The following is an 18,167-nucleotide window of genomic DNA, read 5'->3' on the forward strand; positions in this document are numbered from 1 at the left end:
GGCAGCAGGGGGGGCCGCGGGAGTAGAGATTAGAGGGCCGGGTGCTTGGCAGGCCAGCCCGCGGAAAGTGCTAACACGCGTTTGCTGTTATTGTCGTAACAGGATGTATTGGGGGTAAGCAGAATTAGGGGTCAAAGTGTGGAGCATTTTAAAATTACTGTGAGGCCTGTTGGCTCACATCCTTGCCAGTGCTGGGAGTTCTCCGTCCTTTTAACACTTGCTCATGGTGGGCGGGGGGACGACGACGCGGGGAGCGAGGGGTGCACAGCGTGTGCCCCGTGGCTGTCCCCAGTGGTGGGTGTGATCTGGTCAGCGTCTGAGGGTTGAGGGGCAACCAGCAGAAGACCTATGAGGAGCAGGGGCCCCCAGGACGGGAGCTCAGCAGAGCTGCGGGGAATAGTGGGGAGCTCAGGGGTGGCCTTGAAGCCCCGGAGGTGGGCTACCTCTAGAAGGAGGGAGCACAGCGGGGAGCACATGAGTGAGAAGAGCAGAGCCCCGGGCGAAAGGATTGGCCCAGAGCCTGAGGCTGGCCCTGTGCCCTGGGCCTCATCTCTCCACTGTATGGCCCTCTGGCCTTTGCACTGGTCCCTCTGTCCTGTGTGTCCTTTTCCTGGGCCAGCAAACTCCTACTCAGTCTACAAAGCCTATTTAAGCCCATTGAACACGCCTCCCACCAGCAAGGTGTTCTATGGCGCCCCCTCCCCAGATGCTGTGACCATGGCACAGGGTCCCAGTGCGATGCAAAGCTGTGACGGGCAAAGCGTTCAGCAGGCAGCAACGAAGAAGGGCTCCGTGTGCATGCGTCAGTGACTGTCCTTCCAATGGCTCTTACTGTGTATCATGTTATTTGTGGTCTGTGGCTCCCAATAATTCGATGAACCATTCGCATTTCACGAGTGAGAAGACTGGGGCTTGGAGGAAGTGACCTGTCCACGTCCACACAGCCAGAGAGTGGCTTGGTGGTGCACGCAGCCAGGTTCACTGGGTCCCTCCTAACCCAGCCATCAGCCCTGCAGGGTCAGGGGTAGAGGGACTAGTGGCCTCTTGACCCTCACCCTTCATCTCCGAAGGCACAGAGGCTTCCAGCCAGGTGGGGGGACTCCAGACAGAACACCCCGCACCTTCCTCAGGTCCATACGCAGGCTCTGGAGCAGGTCTCCCCCACCTGCCCAGCCCCACATGGCCAGCTGTCCCCCGGTGCTTCTCCCTCAGCTCAGCTCCAGGCTGCAGTCGCTGGCCTGACCCTGCTGCCGCTGTCCTCCTGGCACAGGTGCTGTGACTGGTGACGGCCACACAGCCCGTCACCCCCAGGGGACCAGGACAAGGCCTGCAATAACTGCTCCCTCTACACTCTGCCAGGGATGGAGAGGTACCTCTGAAGTCACAGGCCATCCTGACCCCCAGGAGCAGCCCAATGACACAGTTGCCCCTGTGGCCGGGTCAGGGCCCAGTGGGGGTGGTCTCGCAGCCTCGTCTCAGGCACCCCCGCCCCCATGGCCCTGAGCAGCAGTAGCAGTTCTGCAGGCACGGGGAGCAGGGAGGGACAGACACACAGCCGCAGCCCGCTGGGCAGTGGGTCGGGGCCTGGTGCGCTCTGCAGGTGGAGAGTGGGTATGGCTGGTGGGTTGGGAGGTGAAACTGGCCAGGAGGGAGGGGCCTTTTGGGATCGGCCTCACCCTGGAGGCCAGGCCAAGGTCAAGGACAGCTCCAGAGGACCAGGAAGGGCCAGCGAAGGTGGTTAAGAGCCGCTCCTCTGGGCTGAGGAACAGATTGGAGGCCGGGAAGGAGGCTGCTGGCGTTCCGGTGGTGGTAGGAGAGAAGCGGTGGAGAAGTGTGGGGGGCCCTGGGCAGGGAGAGGCCTGGGTCAGCAGCCCCGGCTCCACCACAGCGGCTGGCCGTCACTACTGGGGGCTTGGAGCGTCTGTTTCCTTGCTGTTGACTGGACCAGAGGCCCCACCCGCCCTCCCAGGCTGTGTGAGGATCAAATGAGGCAGTGAACGCTGGGCCACGGTCAGCGCTAACTCACAGGACTTCCTGCCCCTCCTGCCCACCCCCCACCAGGACCCCGGTGTGCTGCTCCCAGCCAGCCTCCCTGCCCAAGGCTGCTGACAGCACAGAGAAGAGGTGTGCACTCTGGCCTCCCTGACCTCGGCGCGGTGCCGCCCCGATGCTCTGCGCCCGGGGGGCCAGGGCCACTGGCCAGGGGAAGGAAGGAGCCAGTTCCTGGGCCAGGAAGAGGAAGGCAGGGGGAGTGCGGCAGAGGCCAGGATGACAGTGCTTCCTGCTGCGGGAAGGGAAGGACAGCGGGACAGACAACAGCCCGGCAGGAAGGATGCTCCCTCTTCAGGGCTGCAGGTGGGGGCTGGGCAGCAGGGCGCCTCTGGGCCTGGCAGCCCTCAGGCCTGATCTGTCCAGCTGCTGAGCAACCTGGAGTACACGCGGTCCCCAGGGATCCTGGTCATTAAAACTGGAACATCTTTTCCAGAGGAACCACAGGGTGTGACAGAGTTCCAACCCAAAGGAAGACTCAGAAGTTTATTTAACCAGCCAGCCATCCCTCTATCCTTCCATCCACCATCCACCCATTCATCCTGTGCATCTGTTGGTCCATGCATCCTTCTGTCCCTCTATCTGTCCTTCCATTTAGCCATCCTTCCTTCCACCCATCCATCCATCCACCCATCCATCCATCCATCCACCCATCCATCCATCTACTCATCCATCCATCCACCCATCCATCCATCCATCCATCCATCCATCCATCCATCCATCCATCCACCCACTCATCCATCCATCCACTCATCCATCCATCCATCCATCCATCCATCCATCCATCCATCCACCCACCCACCCATCCATTCATCCATCCATCCATCCATCCATCCATCCATCCATCCATCCATCCACCCATCCATCCACCCATCCATCCACCCATCCATCCATCCACCCATCCATCCATCCACTCATCCATCCATCCACTCATACACTCAGCCATCCACTCAGCCATCCATCCACCCATCCATCCATCCACCCATCCATCCATCCACTCATCCATCCATCCACTCATACACTCAGCCATCCACTCAGCCATCCATCCATCCATCCATCCATCCATCCATCCACCCACCCACCCATCCATCCATTCACTCATCCATTCATCCACTCATCCATCCATCCACTCATCCACTCAGCCATCCATCCATCCATCCATTCATCCATCCATCCATCCACTCACCCACCCATCCACCCATCTATCCATCCATCCATCCATCCATTAAACAAGTATTTATGGAACCTTGACTCTGTGCCAGGTGCTGTGCTAGGCACAGGGTGGTGTAGAAAAGAGGCCCGTCCTTGTTCTTACCCCATTGAAACCTAACTGTCTAGTAGAGGAATTGGGAAAACACAACTTAGACAAATTGTGATAAGAAGGATGAAGTAAACAACCAGGAGACTGAGAAGCGGAGGTCATGTCTAAGCGGAAGGCGAGAAGCCGGCGGTGCAGGTCACGTGAGGAGGCAAACAGGAGAAGAGGTGTGTGCAATGGGCGGGGGCTTGCAAGGAGCAGAGCATATTGTGGAAGAGCCTCAGGCTGTGGTGGCTGGAGGGCGTGAGCAGGAGAGGAAGTGGACCAGAAGGCATGGGGGGGGGGGGTGCCAGTCCAAGGTCAGGAGTTTGGATTTTCCTGAGTGCTTAGTGGGAAGGCACAGGCAGGAAAGCACAAACATGCCTTAAACTATCACTGACGACTATGTGAGGACTGGAGGGCAGGAGCGGCCGAGGAGCCATGAGGGCCGAGTGCAGCGGGCAGGCCCCAGGCCCCAGGAGGGCGGACCTGGCTCAGACCTGCTGGGTGGTGGACAGAAGGGCAGGCAGGAGAGATGGCCATCCACTCTGTCTGGGGCGACGGACGCTATCAAAGAGGAGCGTTTGGCCCTGGCTGGTTTGGCTCAGTGGATAGAGCATCAGCCTGTGAACTGAAGGGTCCCGGGTTCGATTCCCGTCAAGGACACATGCCTGGGTTGTGGGCTCGATCCCCAGTGTGGAGTGTGCAGGAGGCAGCCGGTCACTGATTCTCTCTCATCATTGATGTTTCTCTTTCCCGCTCCTTTCCTCTCTGAAATCAAAAAAATATATTTAAAGACTAACTCATCCATTAATTATTATTATTATTATTATTATTATTATTATTTTTAAAGAGGAGCCTTTGGCAGGGTGGAGAGGTGTGAGTCTGGAGTTCAGCCTCAGACATGTGGAACTCGGGGGTCTGTGGGGCGGCCAAGCACAGTGGTAGCTGGGTCCTTCAAGCTGGAGTTGAGAGAAGGGGTCTGGGCAGGAGATGGAGAACTGGAGGTATCTGGACATTTAGGAGAGAGGACGGTGGAGAACAGAGTGAGGCGACAGCCTTTGGTGCTAGGCAGAGGGGAAGGAGAGGATGAGGGGAGAGTGGGATCGCAGAAGGCAGCAGAGAAGGGACAGCTCTGCTCCCTGCCCACGAGGGCCCACTGTCCTGCACCTGGGGGTCCTGGGAGCCGTGAAGCAGGGGATGGGGCTGCACCCAGTGGGAGGACGAGCACTGTGAGAGGAGGGGAACAGGGAGAGAGCTTTGTAAGGAGGGGAATGGAGGAGGACCAGTGGCTGGAAGGGCGTGTGGGACCAAGGAATTGGGGTTTTATTTTTTCTTATAAGACAGGAGATGATTCCACAGAGAAATATTGGTGATCAGAAGAGAAAGAAGTAATCTGCAGGAGTCAGGTCCAGGGAGTTGGAGTGTCAGAGGGTTTCAGGGCCCCAGGCTGGGGGTGTGGGGTTTGAATGTGGAAACATGGGGTGTCTCCATCTAATGGCTTCACTTCATTAAGGCTGAGAGGGCAGGGAGGGGGCGGAAAACCCTGGCCTGCAGCCCCAGGCCCGGTTAAGGTCGGCCCCTGGGAAAGAAAGAGCGGAGGCCGCAGTGTGGCTCCGTCCTTGCCGAAGCTGAGCCACTGAGGGGCACGTGCTGTCCCAGGGTTGGCGTGGAGGGTGGGAGGCAGTGATGGACCATGAGCCATGCTGTTCCAGGACAAGGGTGAGGCCAGAGGGTGGTGACAGTGGGGAGGGGTCCCTGGCCTGGAAGTGCGCATATGGCTGAAGGACTTGGCAGCAGTGCGACAAGGGCACCTAGCAGGAGGCAGAGGAGAGAAACTCAGGAAGAGAGGTGCTTGGTGATGGCGCACTTTCTGGGGAGGACCAGGAACGGGGTGTACCCGGGAAGTGAGGGGCCTTGGGGGCCGGGGGAGGCGTAGAGATGATGACTGAAAAGGCGCTGGTGAGTCATCCGTGTGGATGTTGAAGTCATGGGGAATGGCCTGAGTTGAGGTGGAGGGGGCTGGAGAGCCGGGAGCAGAGAATGAGGGGAAGTGACCAAGACAACAGCTGATGACAGCTTTAGTGGGGAGTGGGTGTTGCCCTGGGAGAAGGGGAGGTGGCCACAAGGAGTTCTGCACGGAGAGCAATCACCACCACAGGGCCGGTGGTGTCCTCAGAAAGCCAGGTTGCAGTGAAGGCAGGAAGGATGGAGGACAGTGATGTCTACAGCAAAGTCTGCTGATCGCACAGGTCCCCGTGAAGTGAGTGAAGACAGAGGGGCACTGGGCAAGTCAGGGCCTATGGCAGTGGTTCTCAACCTTCTGGCCCTTTAAATACAGTTCCTCATGTTGTGACCCAACCATAAAATTATTTTCGTTGCGCCCTGACCGGTTTGGCTCAGTGGATAGAGCGTCGGCCTGCGGACTCAAGGGTCCCAGGTTCGATTCCAGTCAAGGGCATATGCCTTGGTTTTGGGCACATCCCCAGTAGGGGGTGTGCAGGAGGCAGCTGATCGATGTTTCTCTCTCATCGATGTTTCTAGCTCTCTATCCCTCTCCCTTCCTCTCTGTAGAAATATCAATAAAATATTAAAAAAATTATTTTCGTTGCTACTTCATAGCTGTAATGTTGCTACTGTTATGAATCGTAATGGAAATATCTGCTATGCAGGATGGTTTTAGGCAACCCCTGTGAAAGGGTCATTCGACCACAGCCAAAGGGGTCGCGACCCACAGGTTGAGAACCACTGGCCTATGGCAACAGAGAAGAGACTCACTTGGATGGGTAAAAAGGTTGACAAGCACAATGGGTGCTTCTCCTTTGATACAGCATCAGTACAGGAGGAAGATGCTTCCTTTGGTGGTATGGTGGCCTCTAGGCAGGAAGCTCCTACAAGCTCTATTCCCCTTTCCATGCATTCACCCCCATTCACTTGTCTATCCAGTGACCTACACATCTATCCATCCATTCACCCACACGTCCAACCACCTCTCACCCATCCATCCACCCACCCATCCATTCATCCATCCATCCACCCATCCACTCACCATCTATCCACCCATCCACCCACCCATCCACCCATCCACCCCCCTTTCGTTCATCTACCCATCCATTCACCATCCATCCATCCATCCACCCATCCACTCATCATCCACCCACCCATCCATCCATCCATCCATCCACCATCCACTCACCATCCATCCATCCATCCATCCATCCACCCACCTATCCACCCATCCATCCATCCATCCATCCACCCACCCACCCATCCATCCATCCACCCATCCATCCATCCATCCATCCATCCATCCATCCATCCATCCACCCACCTATCCACCCATCCATCCATCCATCCATCCACCCACCCACCCATCCATCCATCCACCCATCCACCCACCCATCCATCCACCCACCCATCCATCCACCCACCCATCCACCCATTCATTCATCCACCCATCCTTTCACCGTCCACCCACCCACCCACCCACCCACCCATCCTCCTGTCCATCGAGCAGGAGCACCGAGGAGGCTGACACTGTCTGGGTAGCTGTCTGCTCCATATGAAGGGAAGCATGAGCCAGACCCGAACAAGTCAGCTTCTCAGGAAGGAGGAGCACAAATGTTCTGGGCGAGACCTCAGATATGAGAAGCCTGGCACTTGGGGATGATGGTGGGAGGTCCATGCCGCTCAGAGACGTGTTGGGAGATGAGGCTGGAGAGAAGGGCAGTGGGCAGAAGGGAGCGGCCTGCTTTATCTTGGAAGCAAAGGGAAGCCTTTGACATCTGTGACATCTGCCACAGCTTCGTAGCTAGGGGTACCATGTGTGCCCTGATGTGCACCCCAAAGAGGGGACCCTCAGCCTTTCTGGGGTCCCCAGGGCAACACTGCAGGCATCACTGGGGGATTCCTATTCCCAGGCAGGGGGGTGCTGGCTGCTGAGGCTCTCCTCTGGTGACCACGTGCCAGCCGTCGGGAGGCCAGGGCCTTCATTCCCCTGTGGTCCAAGCCTAAACCCATCACGCCCCCCTCTCTGCAGCTCAGAGGCCGGCTGTCTGCCTGCTGTGGCTTTGTTCACTCTCCGCTGCCTGGGAAATCCTATTTGTCCTTTGAGGCCCAGGTCAGAGCCGCCTTCCCGATTCCTTCCTGGCCCCTCACAACGGCAGGAGGGCCTCCTCATGTAGGGTACCCTCTCCAGCAGCCCAGGGATGCAGTGGGGGGCTGGTGTGCATGGGAGGCCAGGCACCACCTGGTGGCAGAGCCCACATGGAGAAGCCCCTGGGAGCGGAGCCCAGGCCACTTTTCTGTTAGGGCCTGAGGGCAGGAGGGAGCGTCCTGGCTTCAGGCTAAGGAGGGACTTCGCATCGGTCACGGTGCTCTGAGGGGCCAGTGTGCTCCTGCTGGCGGGCCTCAGTTTCCCGGTCTGTGCAGTGGGACTAGATGCTTGGGGAGGGTTTTCCAGCCCTGGCCACCTTGTCCATTGGTGCTACACCGAGATCTTGGTGGATGGAGGTACCACCCAGGGGCTCTTCCCAGGGAGGATAGTGGTGTGCAGGGTCACGGTGGTATAGAACCAACCGGGGGGGGGGGGGGGGGCCTGGCCTCGGGGAGCTGGGTTGGGAGGGCAGAGGAGCTGGACCCATTGGGAGGGAAGGGGCAGGGGCAGGTAGTGGACCCTGCCCCCCGGGAGGACAGGGACTTGAGGGGAGGGACAGGACACAGCCCTGGCCCTCCAGCCATGCAGTCCTCTCTTCCTGTTGTCTCAGGATGGTCCTGGCAGGATACATCTGCCAGAGTTCCAGACCCAGACCTCCCGGGGTCTGCCAGATCACACACGTGCACACACACACACTAACATGTCAAAGTCCATGTGTGCACATGCACTGACATGTCAAAGACATGTCACATATACACCCACCCCATAAAAACACAGATCCATGCCCACAGATAGACACATATTTACACACACACACACACACACACACACACACACACACACGCTCGCTCGCACGCACACGCAGGCCATCACGCTGGTAGGAGGGTGGTGGGTGAGGAGCTGAGGGTCCATGCCAGGGTCCTGGGGGGCTGGGCGTGTGCTCAGCTGGGCCAGGCCAGTTATGTGTGTGTTTGGGGACAAGCCCTATGGGAAGCATGCGGGGCTGAAGCAGGAGGAGCTAGGGCAGCCAGTAGGGCCTGGAGGCTGGACAGAAGTTGGGGCCAAGGACACATGAGGTGGACTCCATGGGACCTGGCGGAGCACGAGGTCCTGGGAAGCCAAGGCTCAGTTCTGGGCATGCTCGGGGACAGTCTGCACTGCGAGGACCCCTCACAGGCAGAAGCGAGGGGCCTTTGGGCAGATATGTGGGGTGCACAAGGCCCAGGTGACCGGCAGGCCTCCCCAATGCAGGATGAGGTCTGAGTATCCCCCCCAACCTCCTGCTGGCAGCTCAGCCCCATGGGGCCAGGGGTCTGGGCTGGATCCCGGCCTCGGCCAGGGCTCACTTGGGTGGGTCCTGGGCAGGAGCCGTGGGCAGGGAGCGCCTAGTCCTGTTTCCCGGGGCCCCTGCCCTAGGGGGGTCTGCGCCTGGTTGACATTGTCGCGTGAACTCGTGACCCGGCGCCACACTAACCCTGTCCCCTACCCCAGGCCTGGTCAGTGGCTACTCCATGAGCCCCCCGACCCTGAACATCACGGAGGAGACACACGTCATTGACTCCAACGACAGCCTGTCCATCTCCTGCAGGTACTCAGCCCCCAGCCAGAGGAGCAGGGGCCCGGGGCCCTCTTGTCTGTCAGGCAAAGGAGACTAAGAACTGAGGCCGGAGATGGTGGTGGGGAGCCCAGGAGGCAGCCCCTCCGGGCAGAGAGGCCTTGAGGCTTAGTGGGCCTCCCTGGGGGCCCGGGAGCTGGCAGACCCTGCAGACCCAGGCACCCTGCACCCACCTCCCCCACAGCCACCCCTGGTCATTTCACACGGATCACAGACCATCACCCTGCACCCACCCTTGGGTCACCCTGCACCCACGTCAGCAGCCGCTGTTCAGCCCAGGCCAGTTAGCCAATGTCAAAGGCCCCGACATGTTAGCCCCCTGCAGCCCAGGTGTGACCGAGGCCCGGCCCCTCGGAGGCCAGCCTGCCGCACAGAGGCCCGAGCCAGGCAGAGGCCGGGACTCAGTGCCCGCTGTGGGCTGGGTCCGTGGTGTGTGCCCCGGCACCCGCTGGCCTGACCTCCGGGTGAGACAGCTGTGCGCAAGCCTTGGCCCTGGGGCTGCAGGGGAGCCCCTCTTGACCTCTGCCTCCTCTGCCAGGGGGCAGCACCCGCTCCAGTGGGCCTGGCCGGGGGCTCAGGAAGCGCCAGCCACGGGGGAAAAGGACAGTGAAGACCTGGGGTTCGTTCGCGACTGCGAAGGCACAGATGCCCGGCCCTACTGCAAGGTGCTGCTGCTTCCCGAGGCCCACGCCAACGACACGGGCCGCTATGGCTGCCACTACAAGTACATTAAGGCCCGCATCGAGGGCACCACCGCGGCCAGCACCTACGTGTTCGTAAGAGGTGAGGGCCCAGCCCCACGCGCTCCTGCAGCCAGCGAGGTGACAGGCAGGGTCCTGGAGGCGTAGCTGGCCCCCACCCCCACCCCTGGCCTCCAGACCTCGGAGGACTGCCCCGGAGCCCCCACCTGGGCAGAGACCTCCCCAAGCTCCACCTGCCCTTCCCACAAACTGCGCTCTCTCTGCAGACTCGGAGCAGCCGTTCATCAACAAGCCAGGCACGCTCCTGGTCGACAGGAAGGACTCCATGTGGGTGCCCTGCCTGGTGTCCATCCCTGGCCTCAACGTCACCCTGCGCCTGGTACAGCCCCCTCACTCCCCACGACCTAGCCCTCCTGTCCTGTCCCTGGGAAAGGCAGCCATTGACCTGGCCAGGAGGAAGGGGGCAGCGGGAGCTGACGGCCACCATATCCCAGCAGCCAAGCTCCGTGCTGCAGCCCGACGGGCAGGACGTGGTGTGGGATGACCGCCAGGGCATGCGGGTGCCCACGCCGCTGCTGCGTGAGACCCTGTATCTGCAGTGCGAGACCACCTGGGGCGGCCAGGCCTTCCTGTCCAACCCTTTCATCGTGCACATCACAGGTAGGGGCTGTCCTGGGCCACGGGGTCCCGGGAGGAAGACTGCAGGGGGAGATGGAGACCCCAGATTCTCAGTGATGGGGCCGTAGGTGCCACAGCGGGTCCTGGTGGGTGCCCTGCGCCCTGCACTCCGGGTGCTGTGCTGGTGAGGGGCTTGGGGGTCACTGCTCCTGTGTCGCCAGGCAACGAGCTCTACGACATCCAGCTGTTCCCCAAAAAGTCCATGGAGCTGCTCGTCGGGGAAAAGCTGGTCCTGAACTGCACCGTGTGGGCCGAGTTCAACTCGGGGGTCACCTTCGACTGGGACTACCCGGGGAAGCAGGTAAGGCCGCGGGCTCTGCCAGGGCTGTGCCCGGGCCACCTCCAGGCGTCCCACCCCTGCCCGGCCCACCCTGTGCCGCTCCTGCCTGGCCCGGCACTCTGCCTGCGTGTGGCGGAGGTGCCGACTGCGCTCTGCCCCAGGAGCCTTGGTCTGACGGGGACATGTTCCTCCCCCGGGGATGACTCTGGTGCGTCCCGGCTCCGCCGTCACTGCTGGCTGGGCTGGGTGCGTGCCTTCGGTGTCAGCCCTCCGGGGCTGCCTGTTCTGACCCTGCACTTCCCCTGGGCACGGGCAGGCTGAGCGGGGCAAGTGGGTGCCCGAGCGGCGCTCCCAGCAGACCCACACAGAGCTCTCCAGCATCCTGACCGTCCACAACGTCAGCCAGCGCGACCTCGGCCCGTACACGTGCGAGGCCAACAATGGCGTCCAGCGGTTCCGGGAGAGCACCGAGGTCATCGTGCACGGTGCGTCTGGGTGGGGTCCGCGTGCCCAGAGGGCCTAGGGGGTCACCGGGCCTGTGAACAGGGTCCTGGGCAGCTTGGGCCAGGGTCAGAGGTCATAGTGCACCAAGCAGGATGAAGTCCAGCCCAGGGCAAGGGGGGGCTGAGGGTGGATGGCCGGTCTGGCCCCCACACCCTGCTGGGCAGTGAGCCCCCGTCTGCAAGGGTCTGTCCTCGGGGCGCAGGGCCATGGCTGAGGCCCTGGGCAGTGGTGGGTGAGCGATGCCAGCCCCTGGGTTTACACCGATGCCTCCCGTCTGGCAGAAAAACCCTTCATCAGCGTCGAGTGGCTCAAGGGCCCCGTCCTGGAAGCCACGGCAGGAGACAAGCTGGTGAAGCTGCCCGTGAAGCTAGCTGCGTACCCCCCACCGGAGTTCCAATGGTACAGTCCTGGCTCCTGCCCCTCATTACCTGCAGGCCTGGCTGACCTTGGGTGAGGAGGGCAGCATCCTCCCAGGCTGGGCCTGTGCGAGGGCCCCCTCTGAAGGCGCTAAGGAGCATGCGTATAACGCGATAATCCAGCCTGGGTTGCTGCTAAACTGTGGAAACTGGTAAATGCCAGCCTCCAGGTGTGTGCGGGTGTGGTGGGCGCAGCAAGGGGCTCCCACTGCCTCCTGCACGCGCTCAGCCTCTGAGGTCCTGCGCCTGGAGCGCATCACAGAGCCCTGCCTGCCCGCAGCAACGGCTTCAGGTTTCCTTAGGCCTCGTCCCGACAGCGTGCCACCTCAGGGCCCTCCCATCTAGAATTCGGTGATGCCACAGGGGTTCACAGGCTGTTGGGGGGCCAGGCCTGTGCGGCGTGGCAGTGAGCGAGGGCTTCGTGGACGCCCGCAGGCTGCTGGAGCCCCTAAAGCAAAGTCATGGGGTCAGGGAGGGCTCCCTCGGTGCTGGCTCTGCCCTGGCCAGCACTCCTGAGAGCTCCCCCAGAACTCGGGGATGCACAGCGCCCCCCAGCACCCTCAGGTTGTCTGAGCAGCCCACGTGGCCCAACCCTGGGGCGTCACACTCTCACCTGACCTCCATCACAGCGATGAGGAGAAGAGGCCAGGAAAGGGAAGGGCATTCCTGCCTGAGCCCAGAGCCCCCGGGAGCCCGCTCTGTGCTTTCCCAGCTGCAGAGCCTCTCCGAAAGCGCGGACCTGCGCTCGGCAGGAGCCCGGCCGCGGGGAGCAGGCTTCTCTTGGAGGGCCCAGCATCCCCTGGTCCTGGGCCCGGGGCGACCCTGCCTCTGAGGCCACAGACTTTGGGGTCCACTGGGGACACCTGGTGCAAGAGCAGGGCCCATCAGGCAGGGTCTGAAGAGCAGGGATGCAGCCTGGAGGCTCCCTCACAGGCGTGGCCTCCTGAGCACCTGGGCCTGACCTGTCCTCCAAGGCCCTCAGGACTGACCCGGCCCTGGCTGGGCGGCTGGCTGTGCTGCACCTGGGATCTGGCCCAGGGCCGACCCTCACACAGCCGGCTGCGTAGCACCGTTCCCACCACAGCTGGCCATTCTCTTCTCACTTGGCCAACATCTTCCTCCGACAAGTGAGACATTTCCCAGGACACTAGTGGTCACCGTGGCCGCCACAGCCCACGGGGCCACTGCTGGGTATGTGATGACTGAGTGAGTGGCTGGGTGGGAACCTAGTGGACATCCAGGCTGGCCCTCAGCTTCCGAAGCGCCAGGCCTCAGCTAGCCCTCACGACCTTGCCAGAAGGGCACTTCATTTCTTTTTAAAAATACATATATTTTACTGATTTCAGAGAGGAAAGGAGAGGGAGAGAGAGAGAAACATCAATGAGAGAGAATCATTGATCTGCTGCCTCCTGCTCACCACCTACTGGGGATTGAGCCTGCAACCCAGGCATGTGCGCTTGACCGGAATCTAACCCAGGGCCCTTCAGTCCGCAGGCTGACGCTCTATCCACTGAGCCAAACTGGCCAGGGCCATTTCCCCAGTTTTCAGATGAGGACACGGGCTTGAGGCAGTGAAGGGTTTCGCTAGGATCGCAGAGGTGGCAGGTGGCAGACTCAGGACAGCACCACCCCGCCCTGCCCTGTGGCCCCAGTGAGTCCCGTCCCTCCCGGTGGGGCTGTGGTGCCACAGTTGAGAAGAGCCCCTTCATCCCCCTCGCGCTGGCTCTGCCCGAGGGCGGTGCCCCTCCTGGGCCTTCCGGGAAGGCGCCTGCCTGTCAAGGACCATGTGTTTCCAGGCAGAGTCCAGAACGCGGGTGCAGCTCAGGACCGGGGGTGCCCCTCCCAGTTCACACATGCCCTGGGCACCTCCTGGTGCCCGGCACCGCTTCTGTGCAGGGGCCGCAGCGGTGAGGGGACAGCCCAGCTCGGGGGGAGCATGGGAAGCAGAGTGTAGGAGAGCAGGCAGCAGAGCAGGGCGAGGCCCGCTGGTTCCCAGGCTTGTCTGATCAGCGGGTGCTTGGTTACATGGAGGAGGGAGGGGGACGGTGAATTCGAGCTCCAGAGGGAGGCAGGGCCCAACAGGGCCAGGGTCCAGGCTGCACCGGGGACTGCACCTCCCTCCTTCACTGAAACCCGTGGGGAAGGGACAGGGCCTGTGGGGAAGGTGTCAGGGCACTCCCGCGGGCCTCAGAGCCTGGCGGCCGGAGGCTGGCCCTGGCCACAGACAGGCCAGAGAGGAGGCGCCTGTGGGAAGCCCTGTCCAGACCTCAGTGCTCCTGAGCCTGTGGGGCGTGCTCCTGCCTGGCGGCCACCCCCACAGCTGTAGGCCATCTGCTCTCTGTGCAGGGTCCACTGCCCTCCCCTGCACCCAGCAGCCTCCTGGCCTGCAGGGGTCCTGCTCCCAACAGTGCATTCCAGTTGCAGGGGCTGGGGTGTGGCAGGGAAGGAGGGCAGGGGGGGTGGAGGTAGGAACCATGGAGCGCCCTGAACTCCCTTCCCGGGCCAGGTACAAGGACAGAAAGGCTGTGTCCGGGCGCCACAGTCCGCATGCCCTGGTGCTCAAAGAGGTGACCGAGGCCAGCGCAGGCGTCTACACCCTCGCCCTGTGGAACTCCATGGCCGGCCTGAAGCGCAACATCAGCCTGGAGCTGGTGGTGAACGGTAGGGGCAGGTGGGAGGGGAGGGGATGGGAGGGCGGGCGGGTGTGGCCAGGGGGCCGGCTGACCAGCTGCCTGCCTGTGCCCCTAGTGCCTCCCAATATCCATGAGAAGGAGGCCTCCTCCCCCAGCATCTACTCCCGCCACAGTCGCCAGGCCCTCACCTGCACTGCCTACGGCGTGCCCCCTCCTCTCAGCGTCCAGTGGTACTGGCGGCCGTGGACGCCCTGCAAGACCTTCGCCCAGCGCAGCCTGTGAGTGTGGCTCCAGCCCTGTGCTCACCCTCAGCCCTGACCCCCACTCACTGCCCGCACCCCTCCCGAGAGCCCTGCTCTAAACGCAAACCCTGTCACCATGCACCGCAGCCAACCCCTGGCACCATCCCATCTGAGCAAGGCTCAGACACCCCTGCAGCCGTCGGGCCCACCCCCCTGCCTGGAGAGCAAAGCCCCCAGAGCCGTATCATCAGAGACCCAAGGCTGTGCCTGTGGCGTCCAGGGGGACACTTCTGCCCGGTGGGCAGAGCTGGGCCGCTTTCAGGAGACGTGTGCCGAGCCCCTGGCACGCCAGCATGGCCTCGCTCCTGAGCTCCTCTGTGCAGCGCTTACAGTCACCCTAAGAGGAGGAGCGGGATCTGAGAAGGGACGTGGCTTTGCCAAGGCGACAGCTGTAAGCAGTGAGCCTGCCCCTCTGCTGCCATACCCGTTTACAATGACTTGGGCAGACAGCTGGGGAGAACTCTCGGGGCAGAGACAACTTGGCCAAGCAGGGGACCAGAGGGGAGGGTGCAGAGGTGGCAGAGGTCTGGAAGGCACTAGAGCCAGGGAAGGGTGCTGAGCAGGGGTGTCAGGTCAGATTGGCCATTTAGCAAGAGATCCTTGTGAGGTGGGAGGGTCCAGGCTGGGGAGGGACAGGCGCTGGGGGCCAAGGAGGAGACAGGGCAGCAGCCCCCGTAGGTGCTGTGAGCTCAGCGGGTCAGTGTGGGAGGCTCAAGGGGTGGCCTTTGGGCCTGAGCCACCCACAGCGTCCAAGGCTCATAGATTCTTCTAGAACACAGGCCGAGGGTCACTGCTGGCACCTCCAGATGTGCTTCCCTCTGATGCTTCACCATTTTGTTCTGTACCGACTGACAGGGCCCCAGGGCCGCTCTGCTCCGCCAGGGCAGACAAGAGCCTCCCTTGGGGCCCAGGTCCTAGTGGGAGACCCAGTCCCACCTGGCCCCAGGAGGGGCTGCAGCTCTGAAAGAGGGGGTGGGGGGTGCCTGGAGCAGGAGTGCTGACTGCTGCCCTTGGGGATCTGGGTGGGCTTTGCAGGAGGGGTGCGTGTGAGTGGGGGCGGTGGGCACAGCATGCTGGAGGGCGAGCACAGAGCCGCCGAAGGCTGTGTCTGGCAGTCCCCGCAGGGCCCTGAACATAGAGAGTGGGAGACAGCCCTGGCTGGTGGGCTCAGTGGATAGAGCGTCGGCCTGCAGACTGAAGGGTCCCAAGTTCGATTCCGGTCAAGGGCACAAGCCTGGTTGTGAGCTCGATCCCCAGTGGGGGGCGTGCAGGACAGGCAATCAGTGATTCTCATCACTGATGTTTCTATCTCTCCTCCCTTCCTCTGTGAAATCAATAAAAATAAAAAAGAGTGGGAGACAGTGTTCCAGCAGCAAACGCTCTTGCCCTCTTGCTCACCCCAGCCAAAGGCCAGCCTCACCCACGCAGTGTAGAAGGTGACCCTGAATATGACAGAGGCTCAACCTTACCCCCTTGGGGACCCTCCCCGCCCAGACCTCTAACTGGCCCTTGTCAACCCTCGTCCCCAGCAGCCGGCGGCAACAGCGGGACCGCATGCCACAGTGCCGGGACTGGAGGGAGGTGACCACGCAGGACGCTGTGAACCCCATCGAGAGCCTGGACACCTGGACGGAGTGTGTGGAGGGGAGGAATAAGGTAGGGGCCAGCCGCACCACGGACTGGCCAAGAGGAGGAGGGAGGCGAGGCCCTCTCTGGCCTCTGGGTGCCCACCAGGCCTGCAGGGCTTTGGGGGCAGCGGTTGAGGGGTGACCTCTCTGCAGTGTCGGGGCCTCAGCTCCCTTGCCTGCATGTGGGGGGTGGGGAAAGGACCTCCGGCCACTTCCCGAACGAGAAAGATAAGATTCAGGCTGCCCGGCCAGGCCATGGGTCCAGCTGCCCACTGGCTCCAGGCTGGGGGCTGGCCTGGTCCCACCAAAGGCGGCTGAGCCGCTGGCCGGCCTGGGGGCAATGCTGAGAAGCGGCCAGGCAGGGGAGGGGACTGAACAAAGGCACCCACTTCCTACGGTCACTTCCTGTTTTCCTACACACCTCCAGAGCCTCTTCCTGTTCCAGGCCTGGCCAGGAAGTGCCCAGCTTAAAGTAGGGGGGGTCTTTGGATGGTAGGCAGGGCTTGTGGCCTACCCTGCCTCCCAGCTTCCTACTCCCCAAGGCCAGCACCCTTCTGGGTGTCTAGGACCAGCCCCTCCCCTTGTCACTACCCCAGGGAGCTGGGAGAGGTGTGTGGGCAGCCCTGGGCCACGGTGCACTTGTCACGGGGATCTCACACCGTGACCTGCTGCTCATCTTAGGCCACAGCCTGACCCTTGACGTGACCCCAGTCTGAATCCTGGCCCTGGCCTGGCCTGGCCTGGCAGCACTAGGCCCCCGTCCCCTCCTGAAATGGCACATCCACCGCCAGAAGCCTTTCTGGCCCTGCCTATGCCGCCCTCTGACCCCAGCCACTGCTGATGCCAGCTTCCACAGCCCGGCCCCCTAACTTTCCCGAGGACCACCCCCCCTGCTGCTGCCTGAAGGCCTTACTTTCACTCCCGTGCCTCCCATCCCTGGTCTTGTCTCTGAGCTCTGTCACCTCAGCTCAGAGCCTCAGTTCCCCCCATTACTCTGGTGGGCACAGCGGCCTCCTTGCAGAAAGGGAAGGTCGGGTGGGGAACTCAGGCAGGAAACAGATCCTCTGCCTGTGCTTTGCCCAGACGGTGAGCAAGCTGGTGATCCAGGATGCCAACGTGTCTGCCATGTACAAATGCACGGTCTTCAACAAGGTGGGCCAGGATGAGCGGCTCATCTACTTCTATGTGACCAGTGAGTGACTTGGGTGGGCCTGGTGGTCAGGGACCAGGTGGGCAGGAGAGGAGAACAAGCCTGGAGAGGACAAGGGGACCAGGTTGGGGTCCCCTGAGGTCCTGGTGGAGCACCCCGGGGAGCTATCCAGGGCCCCAGGGCCCTGGGCCTGGGCAACAGGGCTAGATTTGGAGGGCCATGCTGGTCCGCTGGACGGAGTAGCAACCTCTGCCCTCAGCCCTGGAGGCACCCCGACCAGGGGGCTGTCCTGCTCCCCGAAGCCCCACCTAACTGCCTCCCTCCAACCCCCTTCCCAAGCCCTGGATCTGAAGAGGTGGCTCAGGGGTGTGTTTCTCTCTGGGGAGAAGCTCCAGAGCTCCCTCGGCTTCTCAAACGTGTCAGTGACCTCAGGAAAGCTGAGGACCCGTGAAAGGAAGTCCCTGGGCCCAGGGGTGTGTGTGTATGTGGGGGGACCTGGGAGAGAGATGGAGCCAGAGATAACACTTTGGGTGGCGGAGCCCTCAGGAGCCTGACGAGTGGCCAGAAGCAGTCGGAGCAAGAAAGCTACTGCTGACGGAGGTGGGGTGTGGTCAACAGCGAGGCAGGATGGGACTCCGGTCCCCACTGAGTCTGGGGACAAAGAACTCACTGATGATGGGGCTACGGGAGAGGGGGGACAGCAGCCAGGTTGGGGCATGACCAGGAGAGAGCTGGAAGGAGGCAGGAGGAGAGCCCGT

The 18,167-nt window shown here is 62.0% G+C and overlaps 1 protein-coding gene across 5 annotated transcripts in view; it reads left to right on the plus strand.

Annotated features, from left to right (window-relative positions):
• The window catches only part of FLT4 (fms related receptor tyrosine kinase 4), a 41,159-nt gene that overhangs the window by 6,298 nt on the left and 16,694 nt on the right, over window positions 1-18,167 (plus strand). For 2 of the 5 annotated variants that reach the window (XM_059695631.1, XM_059695628.1), the window contains exons 2-12: window positions 8,994-9,090; window positions 9,656-9,900; window positions 10,085-10,197; window positions 10,313-10,478; window positions 10,658-10,797; window positions 11,093-11,261; window positions 11,562-11,679; window positions 14,203-14,357; window positions 14,445-14,607; window positions 16,161-16,287; window positions 17,343-17,451. In XM_059695631.1, coding sequence (XP_059551614.1) covers window positions 8,994-9,090; window positions 9,656-9,900; window positions 10,085-10,197; window positions 10,313-10,478; window positions 10,658-10,797; window positions 11,093-11,261; window positions 11,562-11,679; window positions 14,203-14,357; window positions 14,445-14,607; window positions 16,161-16,287; window positions 17,343-17,451 — 1,602 coding nt within the window. The remainder of the gene's footprint in view (window positions 1-8,993; window positions 9,091-9,655; window positions 9,901-10,084; window positions 10,198-10,312; window positions 10,479-10,657; window positions 10,798-11,092; window positions 11,262-11,561; window positions 11,680-14,202; window positions 14,358-14,444; window positions 14,608-16,160; window positions 16,288-17,342; window positions 17,452-18,167) is intronic. The other 3 variants (XM_059695629.1, XM_059695632.1, XM_059695630.1) reach the window with 2 other exon arrangements.

Source organism: Myotis daubentonii, chromosome 5 (assembly GCF_963259705.1).
Source record: "Myotis daubentonii chromosome 5, mMyoDau2.1, whole genome shotgun sequence".
NCBI lineage: Eukaryota > Metazoa > Chordata > Mammalia > Chiroptera > Vespertilionidae > Myotis > Myotis daubentonii.